The sequence below is a fragment of the Sarcophilus harrisii genome, chromosome 6 (assembly GCF_902635505.1).
Source record: "Sarcophilus harrisii chromosome 6, mSarHar1.11, whole genome shotgun sequence".
Lineage (NCBI taxonomy): Eukaryota > Metazoa > Chordata > Mammalia > Dasyuromorphia > Dasyuridae > Sarcophilus > Sarcophilus harrisii.
In genome coordinates this window covers 156178716-156197080 of record NC_045431.1, presented here as the reverse complement: position 1 = coordinate 156197080, position 18365 = coordinate 156178716, and the positions used below count along the sequence as shown (strand labels likewise).

The window sequence follows — 18365 nt, the reverse complement described above, 5'->3', positions numbered from 1 at the left end:
ATCTGTAACTCCTGCTGGCTCTCTTTTCAAAGATGATAATCTTGCTGCCCCAGGTTCATCATATTAGAGAGCTGGGGGAGCTGATCGTTCTGGATGATCACTTAGACTGTTTAGTGGGTCAAAAGGCAGGTTACTCAATGAAGGCAATTATGTGGCAGAAGGAAGTAGTTTAATCACATCTCTAATTGATGATTTGCTCTCTTTTAGTTGGCATTTAATATATGGTTAATATTCTTAAAAGGAGAGAATTTATGCAGGATTAATAACCATCCCCCCCTCTCTTTTAAAGTTCTAAAGTGATTTATTTTATTTCAGTGTCTTACTCTTTGTGGAGGTTTTCTTGTCAAAGATACTGGATTTGTTTGCCATTTTTTTCTCTATCTCATTTTACTGAGCCAACCGGGGTAAAGTGACTTGACTAGGGTCACAAAGCTAGTGAGTATCTGAGGCTGTATTTGAACTTGGAAAGATGAGTCTTTTTGATTGTAAGCCTTGTGATCTATCCACTGAACTACTTTATATCCATTACATACAGTAGGTACCTAAAATGCTAATTGATAGACTATATTTGTATATTACTTCTCACCATTGGGCTCCCAATTTTATTCTTTGCATGGAGAGTAATTGAGTTCTATAAATCTCACCTCCTCTTTTTTCTTTTGGAGAGAATGTGATTTTTACTAAAACTATGGACAGAAATAAAGTCCCAGGAGTTTTTAAAGAGTGTAACTTTCTCTTTCATTTGTAGTCTGAGAAGCCCTGAGAGCTAAAATTATACATTTAATCAATATTTAAAGTACAGTTATTACACTGTTCAGTTGAAATAATATGTAGTGACAGTTAATACAGCGGCTTTGAAAATGATGCTTTATTTCCCCCCAAAATTCTTCCTGAGGGAAGAATTCATAAATTATTTACTGCATAGTACTAATTAAGTGTTACATTGAGCACTTATTTTGGGAAGGCAAATTGAAAGGCTTTTAGTTGGTTTCAAAATAATTGACATGAATATAATATGTAGAAGTTGTGAAGGCATTTTATATGGGTGATATCATTTGACAGCTACAAAAAAGGTCATCCCTATTTTGTAAATGACAAAAGTGAAGCCATTGTGCCCCTCTATTCAGTGCCTTGTTATATATCTAGTCATAGGTGGGATTAGAACTCCCAAGTTTAGCAGTCTTTATACTATACCTAATTTAGTTTGCACTTTTTGTTGTTGGTAGTGGGGATATTGTTGTTGTCAGATATGTATATATTGATATGAACATGCAATGCTTAAGTAGATTTAATTAATTTTTATTAAAGAGAAATTTGATACAGATCATATTTTCATTATTTATCATGATTTTCTCAGTTGAATTCCTTAATTAGTACTTCATTTGAAGGCTTTCTTAGGAAGATGAATTTTACTAAAATGTTTTTATTTTGGAGATAGGATGAAGTGACCAAACTGTAGTAATAACATACAGAATATAACTTCTGAAGGAATTTGTGGCCAAAGAAGAACTAGAGAACATTATGAAATGCAAAATAGGTAATTTTGATTATATTAAATATTTGATTATATACATAATATTGAAACAAAATAAAAATATAAAAATAAAGTTTTGTACAGACAAAACCAATGTAGCCAAGATTAGAAGGAAAGCAGAAAACTGGGGGGGGGGGAAGGGAATTTACATCTATATAGAGAACCAACTCAAATTTATAAGAATACAAGCCCTTCCAAAAAGTTGGAACAGAAGTGTCTAATATTTAAAAATTACCCATGCATATGTTCTGTCAATTCAAAAAAGGGAAAAAAAGAATACAAGCCCTTCCCCAATTGATAAATGGTCAAAGGATATAAACAGACAATTTTAAGATGAAGAAATTAAAGCCATAATCTAGTCATATGAAAAAATGCTCTAAATCACTATTGATTAGAGAAATACAAATTAAGGCAACTCTGTGGTGCCACTTCACATCTCTCATATTGGCTAAGATGACAGGAAAAGATAATGATAAATGTTTGTGGAGATGTGGAGAAAACTAGGACACTAATATATTATTGGTGGAGTTGTGAAATGATCCGCCATTGTGGAGAGCAATTTGGAACTATGTCCAAAAGGCTATAAAACTGTGCATATCCTTTGATCCAGCAGTGTCTCCATTGAGTCTGTATCCCAAAGAAATCATAAAGGAGGTAAACCTCCCACATGTGCAAAAATGTTTGTAGTAGCCCTTTTTGTAAGTGGCAAGAAACTGGAAACTGAATGGATGCCCATCAGTTGGGGAATGGTGGAATAAGTTATTGTATATGAATGATATGGAATATTATGGTTCTGTAAGAAATAATTAGTAGAAAGATTTCAGAAACCACACAGCAACCACAAGATTATACGACAATTAATTCTGATGGATGTGGCTCTTTTCAACAATGAGGTGATTCAGGCCAATTCTATAGATCTGTGCTGGAGAGAGCCACCTCCATCTAGAAAGAGAATTATGGGGACTGAATGTGGATCACAAAAGGTATTTTCATCCTTTTTTGTTGTTTGCTTGCGTGTTTTTTCTTTTCTCATTCCTCCCTGCTTTTGATCTGATTTTTCTTGTGCACCATGATAAATGTGGAAATATGTTTAGAAGAATTGTACATGTTTAATATATATTAGGTTGCTTGTTGTTTAGGGTGGGGCAAGGTGGAGGAGAGAGAAAATTTGGAACAAAAAGTTTTGCAAGGATGAATGTTGAAAACTATCTTTGCACGTATTTTGAAAAATAAAAAGATTATAAAAATAAAATAAAATAAAATGTAGGAACCAAAAAAAGAATATAACTTGTTTGTAAAATTTTGCCTATTGAGGAAATCTAGTGTTTGTGTCTCTTATGAAGCAGTGTTATGCAGTTAGAAAAAGATTTGTAAAATTTCCATACTGTCTTAGAAAATATTTGGTTGTTCACTCAGCAGAAAAGCAGTTTATTTTCTTTAAAATTAACATTAGATCATTAGCTTGTATGATGACAGTAAGTTGAAGAATGTTTTTGTCAGTCAGTGCCCAAATGGAGAAATATTTTTTTCAAGTAAAATTTATTTGAACAATGAAATAGTATTGTAAATACAATTAAAATTATTGAGAATTTGCAGTTTAATCAAAGAGGTACAACAAATAGATAGATACACTTTGAAATGAGCATAGGTATTTGAGATTACTTCAGTAAAATGAGAACAAGAATGGAATATATGAAATATTATTCAAATATCTGTTACCAGTCAGGATTCAGAGAATGAACCTATTACTCTCTGAAGACTCTAATTATGGGCTCACTTAGATTGGGGTCTCCCAAATATATTTCCTGTGTAGAGCTGACCACTCTCTCCAAATGAGTGGATCAGGCTCTTCACATACTTTCTGATTTATTACATTTACAACCCAGAGTAGAAAAAACTATTGGGAAAATCTCTTAAACAAAGCTTAAGCATTGGCTAAGATTTCTTCTAAAAAGATGAACAGAATCTGTTCTAGAAAAGTTATTTAATGTATAAAGTAGCAGATATCAGATATAGAATAATTTTTTTTCTATTGCGAAAGGAATACTGACAACACACACAAAAAATAATGTGCACTTTAACAGATACTTAAAACATCACATAGCCATTAATCCTACTCTTTCTTTAGATATAGGAAAGACCCCCTAGCTGACTTGTGCTTCTGCTGAGTAAACATTTTACTTTGACCTCAGATTTGTACAGTCTATCTGAATAGCTCACTCAGGATCTGTATGTTTTGGCCAATCAGGTAGGCAGGGCTCATTTGTCAATTTGTAGAATTCTGCAGAGCTATAGTTGGTTAGTTTCTGACTTTTGTTCTCCAAGAGGATCAAAATGACATCACTATGTTAGAGTTAAATTAGTGTGTCCAACTGTAGCTGATCAGACCAATAAGAGCTCAGAATTCTCTGCCATAGACTGGAAATAAATGGTCTTTATGAATATTTAAGGTGGGTTCTCTAACTTTTCACATTTTTCATTTCTTATGCTCTAATTCAATTCTGCTTGGCTCATAGAACACAGCTCTTACTCTTACAAGGGCGTGCCATGCTGGGCAGTCCTGTACCAGTTCTCCCATGTCATGCAATCAATTCTTAAGTTCTTAAGAGACATGTTGAGAATATCTTTGTGTCATTTTTTCCTGACCACCTTGTGAGGGCTTGCCCTATGAATTCTCCATAAAATAGTCTTTTTAACAAGCATACATTTGGTATTTGAACAATGTGGCTAGTCCCGTAGAGTTGTGCTCTCTGCAGTAGAGTTGGAATGCTTGGCAGTTTAATTTGAGAAAAGACATCAGTGTTGGTATCTTATCATGTCAGGTGATCTTCAGAATCTTCCTAAGACAATTGTCAAGAACCTTAACAAGCATGCCATCGTGAATTTGAACTTCTCTGGACAATCAAATTTTGACATAATTTTCCATAAGCCCTTACAACTGACAATGTCAAAGGCCTTGGATCTGTTTCCTGGAATTTCTCCTGGACTTGTCAGGCAGCAAATACCATATCCACTGTTCCTCAACCCTTTCTGAAGCCACATTGGTTCTTAGGTAGATGACCTTCTTCCAGATGTAGGAGGAATATTAAGGAGGACTCTGGTAAGAATCTTTCCAGCAACAACTGAGAGAGAAACACTCCTGTGATTGTTACAGGACAATCTATTCCCTTTCTCTTTTTAGAGATTGATGGTGGAGCCATCCTTGAACTCCTGGAGCATAACTTCTTCTTGCCATATAATCTAGAAAATTTCAGTCAGCTTTTGTATGAGCAATAGACCCACCCTACCTTGTAAATATTAGCTGAAATAGAATCAGTACCTGGTGCTTTACCACATGAAAGTATTCTAATGGCATTCAATATCTCCTTTAGTTGGAACTTCAGTTAGAGAGTAATTGATTTCAACTTGAGATAAATAGTCAATAGCTTCACAATTGATTGATGAGAACAATTGTCTGTTGAGAACACTTTGCAAGTGTTCAGCCCATCTCTCTAGAATCATGTCCTTATCACTAATTAATGTGTCACCATCAGCTCTGAGTAGTTGATGACAGCATAGGTCTTTGGTTCATAAATAGCTTTCAGTGCATCATAAAAATGCTTTGAATTGTTACTCTCAGCATAAAATTGAATTTCATCTGCTTTCTTACCGAACCAAAAATCCTGCATCTCAGTTTTGATTGTACTTTATTTTTGATAGAATTGAATGTTTCCTTCTTAGAGATGGATGAACTGCCCTGCTGGTACTCTGTAGAGTTCTTATTTTTCATTTATCAGCTTCTGAATTTCCCCATCATTTTCATCAAATCAATCTTGAAGTTTGCTACTGTTTTGACCCAGAGTCAAGACAACTGGTGATGATTCGAGATGCAGTGGATGACTTTGCTTATCAAGCTCTAATTGCGTCACAGCACCTGTTCCACATGTTTTTGTGACTGTTAGAACAAATTATTTTTATCTACCCATTCCATCAGGAAAAGTCTTCATATGCTGGGGATAGACACCCCTCCCCAACTCACCATTGCAACTGAGACCTCTTAGTTACTTTCAACTTAGTTTAGCCCATCTGCTGAAATAGTTTAATCAGGTGTGCAGCTATGTATGTTACAGCTATTTGGAGTCAAAGGTGAGTGTTAGGTGGATCAGACAGACACCAAAAGTGGAAAACAGCCCTGTAGAGGATTTGGCAGCTCTCACCTAGAGATACTAGTCTTCTCTGCACCCGCCCCTATACCCCAAAAGCTGTAGTAACCACATTTTGCTAACGTCTCTCATTGACTTGGACATCTTGAGCTAATGGAGTAGCTGCCAGGATTGTCAACATCCATCTTAGGACTGATACTTGGTTGTCTTTGCTGAGAAGTCACATAAAGGAGAGGTAGCTGGGACTTGAGGTTATGCTAGAAGCTCACATAGGCAATTACATTTTTCAGCTATCATATGTATATTGCTTTCAAACAGGTGTATGTGTGTGGAAGAGATTCCCTCTCTGCACTGGTAGTCCTAGATAGAGATGGTAGAAACCTAAATAAGACACTGAAAATAGAGGAAGAGATTGAGAACAAAAGTTTCTCCTAGTTGCTAATTGTTTTGAACACAATAGGCAGTTACAGGGACCATGGATACCTTTACTTCATTATTTCAAAGGATAAGACCTTAAACATGTAATGAGAACACATCTCTTCCTTTAGATACAAAGAACATATGCTTAGTTCCATGAGAAGTTGTCCTGTTATAGCAGATTGGGACAATTTTCTTGGATATCCCTTTACACTCTGAAGAGATTAGATACACAGTGTGTATCATTCAAAGGCATCATTTCTCTTTCCCTAAACTCACTGCTCCCAGTAAATTGTCTAGGTTAACCAGAACATTTTATAGGTGAGTTATTCTATACTTGTGAGATCTGAGAAGAAAAAATAATGCTTTTTCAATGCATGTGTTAATTTGATATTATGCCAAACTGATCTTATTTTCCTTAATTTTTTAAAATAACAAACAACATGAGTATTTAATGATATGAAGAACAAAAAAAGGATTTTATATAGTGTGAACTTCTGTTAGGTAATTTTAAAAAGTATGTATAAAATTTAATATGATAGTAACACAAATTCTCTGCATTGCCATATCTCCTTCCTTCTTTTTTATATATTTTCTCTCTTTTAATAATTCTGAATTTAACAAATGCCAAATATGTGCCAGAGAGGATGAAATCATAAATCTACATTATGTATATAGTCAAAACAAATTTCTATCTTGTCTACATTTGAAAATTTTATGTCTTATTGTGTAATATAAGTCCATCACCTTTCTGTCAAGAGGTAGGTATCATGCCCTATCCTGTGTGGAATTATAGCTGGATTTTGCATTGATAAGTGCTCAAGACTTTGCCACATTGTTGTTTTTATATATACATTATTATCCTGGTTCTGCCCACCTAATTCTGTATCAGTTCACAAAGTCTTGCCTGGCTTCTCAGAAGCCATCCTTTTTGTCATTATGGTACAATAATATTCCATTACATTAACATACCATAATTTGTTCAGTCATTCCTCACTTATGTGTACCCCCTTAGTCCACAGATTTTTTTATACTAACAAAAGAATTTTAATTATTTTTGTGCTTATGTAATTTTTTTCATTTTTTGACCTTATTTCTAAGATTTTTCTTTGATTTCTTTCCAATATCTGTTTCTAAGATCTTTTTCTTTGATCCCACTATAATATATTATTTGGTAATGATATTATTAGGTTAAAGGCTATATAGAATTTAGATTTTGGAGAAATATTCTCTAGAATGGTTGGATCAATTGACAGCTTCACCAACAGTTACAATTTTGTGCCAATTTTCCTCAAATCCTTCCAGCAATTGTTCTTTTTCTTATTTGTTGTCTTTGAAAATCTGATAGGTGTGAGATGCCACTTCAGAATTGCTTTAATTTATATTTCTCTAATAATTAACAATTTGGAGCATTTTTCTTTTTTCCAAAATTATATCTTATTTTTAAAAGTTATTAAGAATTTATTTTTTTCTCCTCCCCACTTTCCCTTCTTCCACATTGGGGGGGGGAAAGAAAGATGAAACTTTCATACAAATAGTCAAATGGAACAAATCCCCATGTTGGTTATATGTCCCATTCTGTTTATTTAATCTATCACTTGTGTTAGGATATGGTTAGCATTCTTCTTCACCAGACTTCTGGAATCATGATTGACCACTGAACTGATCAGAGTTCTTAAGACTTTCAAAATGAACTTTCCCTAGGGTTCTTTGAAACCATCTTTTTCATCATTTCTTATGCCATTAGTATTGTATTACTTACATATACCTTAATCTGTTCATATACTCCAATTTATGGATAAGTCCTTAGTTCTTTAATAGACAAAAGAGCTGCTATAAATATTTTTCGCACATGGGTCCTTTTTTTCTTTCTTTGATTTCTTTGGAGTGTCACTAGGTTATTGGTATAATTGGGTCAGATCATACACACAGTTGAGTTACTTTTGGGGATTGCTTCCCAGAATGACTAGACCAATTAATTCTTTTTTAAAAAAATATTGTTATAACTTTTTATTGACAGAACATATGCATGGGTAATTTTTTACAGCATTATCCCTTGCACTCACTTCTGTCCAACTTTTCCCTTCCCTCCCTCCACTCCCTCCCCTAGATGACAGGCAATCTTACACATATTAAATATGTTATAGTATATCCTAGATACAATATATGTGTTCAGAACCATACAGTTTTCTTGTTGCACAAGAAGAATTGGATTCAGAAAGTAAAAATAACCTGGAAAGAAAAACAAAAAATGCACACAGTTCACACTCATTTCCCAGTGTTCCTTCTCTGGGTGTAGTTGATTCTTTCCATCATAGATCAATTGGAACTGAATTAGATCTTCTCTTTGTTGAAGAAATCCACATCCATCAGAATACATTCTCATACAGTATTGTTGTTGAAGTATATAATGATCTCCTGGTTCTGCTCATTTCACTCAGCATCAGTTCATGCAAGTCTCTCCAAGCCTCTCTGTATTCATCCTGTTGGTCGTTTCTTACAGAACAATACTATTCCATAACATTCATGTACCACAATTTGCCTAACTATTCTCCAATTGATGGGCATCCATTCATTTTCTAGTTTCTAGCCACTATAAAAAGGGCTGCCACAAACATTTTGGCACATACAGGTCCCTTTCCCTTCTTAAGTATCTCTTTGGGGTATAAGCCCCATAGTAGCACTGCTGGATCAAAGGGTATGCACAGTTTGATAACTTTTTGAGATAGTTCCAAATTGTTCTCCAAAATGGTTGGATTCATCCACCACTCCACTGCATCAATGTCCCAGTTTTCCTGCATCCCCTCCAACATTCATCATTATTTTTTCCTGTCCTCTTAGCCAATCTGACAGGTGTGTAGTAGACCAATTAATTCTTAACTGCACTCACTGTGCATCAATAGATCTGTCTTCCCCATAACCCTTCAATATTTGTAATTTTCTTTTTTTGGTCAACTTTGATAATGTAATAAACATGAAGGAAAGCTACAATGTTGCTTCATTTTTGCATTTCTCATATAATTATTAGTGATTTGAAGCATTTTCTCTCTCATACAGCTATTAATAATTTAGATTTCCTTAGAAAAACTGCCCTTATATCTTTCAACCATTTATCAATTGGGAGATGGCTCTTATTCATATGTCTTGTATGTAGACTTTTTTTGAAACTCACTGCAAAGATTTTTCCTAGTTACCCATTTTCTCTTGTTTTAGCTGCTTTGGGTTATGTAAATATTTTTTGGTAATAAAAATTGGTCTTTTTTTCTCTCTGATTTTCCTTACCCCATATTTGTATATCTTAAAGGTATTTTCTTCCTTACTTCTTTAATATTTTTGTAATGTAATGTTTTATATCTAAGTCATGTTTCCATTTGGAATTTATTTTGGTTTATGATATAAATTGTTGGTGTGAACATAATTCTATCATATTTCTATTTTTCCTAACTGTTTAATAGGGAGTCCTTAACCCACTAACTAGGGTCTTTAGATTTATTGAACACTATTCTACTTTGTTATATGTTTCTTATTTTGTATACCTAGCATGTTACACTAATAAATCTTTATTTAAACATTTTTACCTTAAAATGAGCACATTCTTTATATATATCTCCAATTTTTAGGGCAGTGATATTACCTGTGTTGGGTAGAATGATGTGGTAGTAATCTATTCTATCCTCACCCTCATGCCAGGACTTCAGTACTACCTGACTTTACTTGCTTCATGTGCTGCTATGTTGCTAATTTTTTGGGAAGATTTTTTATTTGAGAAAAACAAGGGTAAAACATGGAAAGGGAAATGGTGAAAGGTGGGGAGTGAGAACTACTTATAAAGAGATTGTCTATGTAATTTATAATTTATTAGTTACATATTAAAAATTATTTGAACTCTACATATTTCTTTTTATTGATTTGTGTGGAGGATAAAAGAGTCCCCAAGCTGTAGACTGTGGGAAAAGAACTTGCTACTTTTGCTTTTGGATGCCGGATTGATGTTGAAAACCTGGCCTGAGCAGAGGAGGAATGATCCGTCCATGTGTTGAGATGCCTTCTGTCCTTTAGACACTAGAGGACTTGGGGCTTGCTCATATACTCCCCCTACTGATCATATTTACTTCATCTGGTGCTTTCATCTTTGATTCGAGTTTTTCTCAGGAGATGAGGGGTGGGCTATAGTTAAGTTAACAGAAAATATTCTGTTTCAAGATAGACTTGGGACAATGTTTAAAGATTAAACTTTGGTTGTTTTGTTTTGTTTTTACTTTTTTTCATCTTAGTGATATAACAACAAAAATAAGTAGCATTTCTTTTTTTTAATTATAGCTTTTTATATACAAAACATATGCATGGGTAATTTTTGAACATTGACCCTTGCAAAAACCTCTGTTTCAACTTTTCCCCTCCTTCCCTCCATCCCCTCCCCTATGGCAGATACTCCCATACATGTTAAATATGTTATAGTTTATGTTAAATACAATATTTGTATACATATTTATACAGAAAAACTAGCATTTCTATAATGTTCTATAATGATATAAAGTATCAGTCAGTTTGTAAAAAATATCTCATTTTTATCCTTACAATAATTCTGGGAAATAGGTACTATTTATAGCCTATTTTTACACTTGAGGAAACTGAGGCACAGAGCAATTGACTTCCCAGGGTACTCAGCTAATAATTGTCTGTGGCAGGATTGGAATTGAGGGCTTATGGATTCTAAGTCCAAAATTTTTATTTGTAAAGACACGACAAAAGCAGACAGAAGATGATAAATCAAAACAATATAGGTTGAAGGTTCATAAACATTTATGTTCCATGGACCTGACCCCTTTGACAATCTGGCCAAAATTTTTGTAACCCTTCCCAGATGTTTTTGGAAACTGTATCATATCTAACCCAGGGTGAAAGTAAAACAGGTACATATGGGACCCATCTTAATGTTGGTCAGTGTGTGGAAGCTTCGACCTACTCAGTTTCTGATGTGGATAAGATTATTTCTACTTAGGCAACTTGGTGGTCCCCTACTCTTAGGGACTTAACCTATTGGTGATCAGGCTTACTGTGCATGCCTAATCAGCTTGAACTATAATTTAGATTAGAACTCCCAAACTCAAGTAATGCACCAGCCTTATTCTCACTGGTAATAGAAGTTGCAAGCTATTGCTGTCAGATCCAGCGAAGTATAATATTTTTGAAGGCATAGAGTTATAGAGAAAACCAATTACACTGAAAGTTATAAAAATATAAAAAGATAAATGAGTTCATAGATATCAGAAAAGAACTCCTGATGCAAGAATATATGCTATATAGTGAGAGAAGAAAATAGAAAGGGTGTCATACACATAAAGCTAATTTTCAAGACAACATGTTCCCTTCATTTGAGTTTTTTAGTGACTCAAGGACACTGTTGATTTCATAATGCAAAAAATTGGTCCCTGTACAAGTCATTGATCATATTCCAAATTCTGTGATATTTGAAGGGAATATGAATAACTTTGTTTCTTAGAATCACTATCTCTTTCTCACTTAAAAGTCACATACCTCTTACCCTACTCCTTTTGTAGAAGTGGAAAGTGCACGGTATTGTATTTTCTCCATATCTTCACCTTTATTGATGTATTGATTAGTTTTGCTGATTTTTTTCTCTAAGACCTAACTTTCCTGAGATGGATTACTGATTTTATTGATTTGGTAGGAAGTTAATCACTGCTGAACAAATATCACAAGTGCTTATGATTTATTGTTACTTTTTGCCTTTTAATTTAGTCAGTCCCTCCTGTAACTCCTGCTGTACCTATACTCTGAATGATTGGTTTTAAATTCAGAACTTATGTTTCTTTGCAGGATGACACTGTTTGGAAGCCTGATTCATGCCAGGATTGTCGTTGCCATGGTGACATTGTTGTCTGCAAGCCTGTTGTTTGCAAAAACCCTCAGTGTGACTTTGAGAAGGTAAGATCTTCACCTTATATTTAAAATACTGTATGAAACATCAGTATTTTTTACTGGATCTTTTTGGTGGTTAAGAATCTTTTAAGCCCCCAGTCAATTTCTGACTACTTTGTATGGTGATGTTGTGCAACACTGCTAATTTTTTTTTCAATTCCAGTTCTTGTATGATTTAGTGATTTTCAAGGCATGGTGAACCCACAGTCACTTTTAGAACTCTCAATGGCCTTTGCAGCAATAAACGTTTGTCTTTGACCATTGCTTGTTATCTTAAAGAATCAACAAAATATCTTTCCTATTGATGAGGAGACCCTGTTAAAATCTAACAGCCTCTTGGAATGTTATTCTTGTAAATTCTCTTGTAAACATACTCTCTTGTAAACCATTAAAGATGCTTACCACCCAAGCCAATTCTGTTCTTTGAACCACTATTTTGAAGAGTTTGATATCAGTCAACTGGTTTCCTAAGATTTATATGTTGACTCTGTGTTTCTATTTTTGTAACAGCTCTTTACAACTATTCTCCACTTATCACTTGCAAGTTTGCAGATTGAATGGTGGTATTGGTAGTTTCTGGGGGGTATTACTAGTATAGGACCCTCTTCCATTATGCTTCTTATTAAGAGTCAGCTAACAGCCAAAATTAGTGTGCAGCATTGAAATGTACTGTATTGATTTGGTAACAAATAATAGCTACAAAATATTCCTCCCATACACCTGAGATGCTTTCTTTTTGGAATATATACTACATGTAGGAAAAATGAACTCAAACTTAAGAGTAAGTAGTCATGACACATGTGTAGAATGTATATATAGTAAAGGTAATTCTATATTCCTGTTTCTTGAAAGTTTTTTTTTAAACTTTCTGAAGAGTCCTAGAAAGCATTAGCCGGTACAATGTTTCACTTGGATAAGTTTTACAGTTGGGTTCAAAGGTTCTACTCTGCTTTATAGACACCTATATTATATATTATCAGTGGTCCTGGTGCTCAGATTTTCCTTCTCCACGAAAATTTTTCCTTTCACTGCTTGATATTTATATCTTTGTTCCCTCAAATAAGTCTTGAACTCTTAAGTTTTAGACGAAGTGAATCCTTTTAGGCAAGTTAACACGATGGCCAATCAAGCCAATCAGGGAAAAATTTCCTCTAAGAACCCTGAAAAGTTCTCTTCTACAAAGTGATTCCACTCCTGGATACCCTGGCACTCTTTCTGGGTCTTAGCTATTAAAAGCCCTGAAAAGACCTACTAAAAGAATTCCCCTTAATTCTATAAAAACATGTCTAGATTTTATAGAGAGGTGACCAAAATTTTAGTTAGCTTTAATATCTTGTCACTACTTAATATAGTTTTAATAACTTTAATCATTTTTAGTAAATCCTAAGATTAAATCAACTAAGTGCAGGACTAAATCATATTCACCTTCCTCATATCTTAAAGACTCAATCTTCTTATGTTTATGTTGCTATTATTAAACATAACTCTCAGAAACTAGAACTTTGAAGTTCCAGATAAGATATATATCTCTTAAATATGAGGTGTTTTTTTTCAAATCTCCATTGAATAGAAAATGTGATTTGACTTTCTAAAGACCTTTAGATAGTATATTAGTTTGGGTTGTACCAATATTGTTTTGAGGTTGTCAAACTAAGCCAAGTAGAAATACTGCAGTTACTTTATCTGTTTTCAGAAAACTTCCATTTGTTCCAGTTTCATGCAAATTATGTAATTCTCATTTCCTACCCCAGTCTCCTACATGTCAATATTGAGGGAATATATTTTTTCTAATAACCTTTTTATTTTTTTAAAGTAAAACTATATTGTGTCTGATTTTAAATATGTGAAGTGTCTTTTTTTTAAATGCTTCTCTTTCTTTCACAAATATGGTTCTTACCTACACTCTAGTTTAAATTGTTTAATGACACCTTTTAAAAGACTCTCAGGGGGCAACTAGAAGGTATAGTGAATTGAGTATTGGCCCTGAAGTCAGAAGCTCAAATCCAGCTTCAGAACACTTAACACTAACTAGCTGTATGATCACATACTAGTTGTATGCAAGCCACTTAACCCCAATTGCTTCCCATAAAAAAAGAGATTCCTAGTTAATACAACAGTAAGGTTCTAGGCATATCCAGCTTCCATGTTGAACATATCAATGATGAAGAAAGTAAAAATAAAATTCCAAAGTTTAAAGATGTTCTAGTGTTTCTTCACTTCATTAAAACTGGTAGCACCAAGTGGGACTTTAGACAAGGATTGTAGCAGGGCTTAAAGCTTCTTTGAAAATATGTTGTGCAAAAAACTGATGATGGGGCAATGGGCAGCAAGACTGGATATGCTCTGGGAGATGAATCTAAGACCTGTGTCAACTTTGGTGGGACTGTTCCAAACGTTTAATCTGAGATCCTTCTGGTAAGTTATTGCATAGTGAAGTAAGGGATCAAAGTGTGATCAAAGAACTGCGAATGAATCAAAAGACCAGTCTGTAAAGCTTTCATGGAACTAAGCAGTTTGCAAGTACCAGTTGCTTCTTGGTACCATGTGTGATATTAATGTTACAATATCCTATTTCATTTTACCTTTCAACATAAAAGTGTCTTCAAGAGACTGGTATCTTTTGGTATCTCTCTCTCATTTTTTGGCTAGTATCAGTTCTTATACTCCTTTACTCTTTCTCTGTCTATTCAGTCATCTTCAGACAACTGAGATTGGTTCATTGAGACAGATGAATTTGGTTCAGGGAAGTATGATTCACATATGCTGCAGGTATGTAGTTTAGCAGAAGTCCTAGGCTTTCAGCTGTACCTAATATCTGCTTATAACCCACCACTTTGAGTGTTATATGAGGCTTTTATTTCTTCTTAATTATCACCTTAGCTTTGGTATCATTCTGACCTTTTTAGATCTAACCCTGTATGCTAGAATTCATAGTAAGATGGTGTTGCCAACTGGTTGTTGCAAGCCTGGATATTGTTCAGGTCAGTGGATTGTTGTTGGCCCATACTTGCAACTTCACCTTGTATACTTTGTCTTTTAATTTGTCACTGACTACTCATTTCAAAACAAAGAATTTCAGTATATATATATCGAAGTGATATAGGCACCTTTCAGGCACATTCAGCAGGTTTCTGGCAACCATCATTCTCTTAGTATAACACTGTTCCCAAGCTTTCCAACCTGTCATTTGCTTGTATATAAGACAAAGAGTTTGTTTTGATTTTTATAGACTAGCACAGGTGCATGTATGAGGCAAATGGCCAAATCTCTCTCTCTACTTGTCTCCAAAGTGCTTTTTTGGTTTTAAGACAATTTTGCATTTCTTGCCCTTTCAGCTCCTGTTTCTCTTCAGTCACTCATGCTTGAATGATAACACCTGATGGTTTAGAATAGTGCCATAATTCTTTTTTTTAAACATTTTTTTTTTGGCTGAGGCAATTGGAGTTAAATAACTTACCTAGGGTCACACAGCTATGCTGTGTTAAGTGTCTGAGGTCAGGTTTGAACTCCAGTCCTTTTGACTTCAGGGTGGTGCTCACTGCACCACCTAGCTACCCTTAGTGCTATAATTCTTGACAAATTTTCAATAATAACTATCAAATTTCAGAAAAATCCTGATATCTTAAAGAACACATAGTCAATACTCACATTTCCTTGAGATTCTGTTACCCATGTATTTAACAGAGGCTTTATATAAAAGGCACTGCACTTGGAAGTTTAGGTCATTTTCTCTTAGTCAATTCAATACTTTCATTAGTATTTACTCATGTTTTTCCAGCCTTTCCCCAGAGACAATATCTTTAAGGTATGCCAACTTTACAGGTACTTCATGTTTAATTTCTTTCTCTATTCTAGGATCATAGGATTCTAGTAGCTGATACCTCCCTGATGTCTTGGAGCATGTTCTTAAACTAATGAAATCTTTCTGGGCAAATCAAAGCAGTCTTCTTATCTTTCTCTGTCATAATAATCTGGAGATAGTCCTTATGTAATTCTGAGAACCACTGGCTGTCTACCAGATAATTAAAGATGTCTTGAACTCTAGGCATAATATACTGATTCAAAGTCTAATAATCTACACTAGTTGTGTTAAACTCAATTAGAAATGAGGACTACAAAGCCATATATATATATATATATATATATATATATATATATATCTCACTGTGAACTGCACATTGACTTAGAAAACCACATGTTAACATCTATATTCTGTTATATATTTAATTTGTTAAATATTTCCCAGTTGTATTTTAATCTGGTTTGGACAGCACTTGGAAGTGGTGTACTACATGCAGCCCAAATATGTGTGTTTGACAACTTTGGTTGACACATATTTGTTGTTCTTTTCTTCTTCAGGATTACTACTATGCAACATGCATATGGGATTATTGGACTCTATTGATGCTATTAGGCAACAGCTTCCTGAAAGATATTTTTTTTTATCCATTGCAAAATAATTTTTCTGAGATTGTTTTCGGAATGATATAGAATTACAAGCTGGATCTTGTGAGTTGCAACTAAGGAACCTTCCACTCTTGAAGTGAAAACACATTTATTCACTTGCTGAGTTTCTGCCATCATCACTTTTTCTATTTCTGGGGAATCCCCCAAATCAAATATCCTTAGGAGCTATTTCAGAAGTTGAGGAACCAGTGCTCTTTTATTATTATTATTATTAAAGCTTTTTATTTACAAAGCATATGCATGGGTAATTTTTCCAACATTGACCTTTACATAACCTTTTGTTCCAAATTTTCCTCTTCTTCCCCCCACCCCTCCTCTAGTTGTAAGGTAATTCAATACATGTTAGATCCAATATATATATATATGTATACATACATACATACATATATATATTTATACAGTTATCTTGTTGCACAAGAAAAATCAGATCAAGAAGGAAGAAAAAAAACTGAGAAAGAAAACAAAAGGTAAGCAAATAACAACAGAGAGAATAAAAATGCTATGTTGTGTTCCACACTCTGTTCCCATGGTTCCTCTCTCTGGGTATATATGGCTCTCTTCATCACTGCACAAGTGGAACTGGTTTGAATAATCTCAATGTTGAAGAAAGCCAAGTCCATCAGAATTTATAATGCCATTGTTAGTTTTCTGGAGGTCTCAGGACCAGCCTTGTTTTCAATAGAATAATCACCAGTCAGGGATAAAGTCCCTGACTTCATTGTCTCCATAGACTGTCTCCTTCCCCTGGGGCCAGTCTAGCTTTCTGGAGGCCTTCTGAAATGGGTCTTGGTTTTAGTGAAAAAGTGCAGGAGGCAGGAAAGCCACTAGGGCGATCTCTATCTTGAAATCTGTCTCCCCTCCCAGATTTCTTAGCACTTACATGCTCTATTATAAGTACATCAATGCAGGTGTCAATCTTCTCTGAATAGGTGTCAACTTATACAACTACACTAAGTACTAGGGAATTATTATCTTAATTCTACTGAGTTAACACCTTGTTTTAGGATTAAATCAATCATACTGAACTAGAGAACTCACATGCTAAACTAGATAACCATTGTCTTATCAACTCCACTCAATCATACAGAGTTCCTGCTCTTTACAAGAATTGATCTTCCTATAGTCTTGTTGTTGCCATGTATCTCCTAGTTCTGCGCATTTCACTTAGCATCAGTTCATGTAAGTCTCTCCAAATCTCTCTGAAATCATCCTGCTGGTCGTTTCTTACAGAACTATAGTATTCCATAGCATTCATATTCCATAATTTATTCAGTTATTCTCCAATTGATGGGCATCCACTCAGTTTCCAGTTTCTTGCCACTACAAAACATTTTTGCACATGTGGGTCCCTTTCCCTGCTTTAAGATCTCTTTGGGATATAAGCCTAATAGTAACACTGCTGGATAACTTTTTGAGCATAGTTCCAAATTGCTCTCCAGAATGGCTGGATTGATTCACTATTCTATCAACAATTCATTAATGTCCCAGTTTTCCCATATCCCCTCCAACATTCATCATTATCTTTTCCTGTCATCTTAGCTAATCTGACAGGTGTGTAGTGGTATCTCAGAATTGTCTTAATTTGCATTTCTCTGATTAATAGTGATTTAGAGTACCACCCTGGGACTCTGCGCTTTCTTTGATGACATTTATACTAGTTGCCCTGTTTGCCTCCCTCCCATTTCTAATTGAAACAGACCTTTTCTGGTGATCTTTGAAATTATCTTCTGCTGACAATTTGTTGCACACCCAATATTTGTGGGTTCTCCTGGTCTAGTGCTAATTTGGAGGCTAGATTTCTTAATTAGTGTGAGGGTTATAGAGAAAGTCAGAGAGAAACGTATGTCGTCTCTGCCATCTTG

At 34.5% G+C, this 18365-nt stretch overlaps 1 protein-coding gene across 1 annotated transcript in view; it reads left to right on the top strand.

The window, feature by feature from the left end:
- FRAS1 (Fraser extracellular matrix complex subunit 1) overlaps positions 1–18365 on the top strand; it is a 483962-nt gene that overhangs the window by 129702 nt on the left and 335895 nt on the right. The window contains exon 3 of the mRNA XM_012552056.2: positions 11935–12042. Within this exon, the coding sequence (XP_012407510.1) occupies positions 11935–12042 (108 nt within the window). The remainder of the gene's footprint in view (positions 1–11934; positions 12043–18365) is intronic.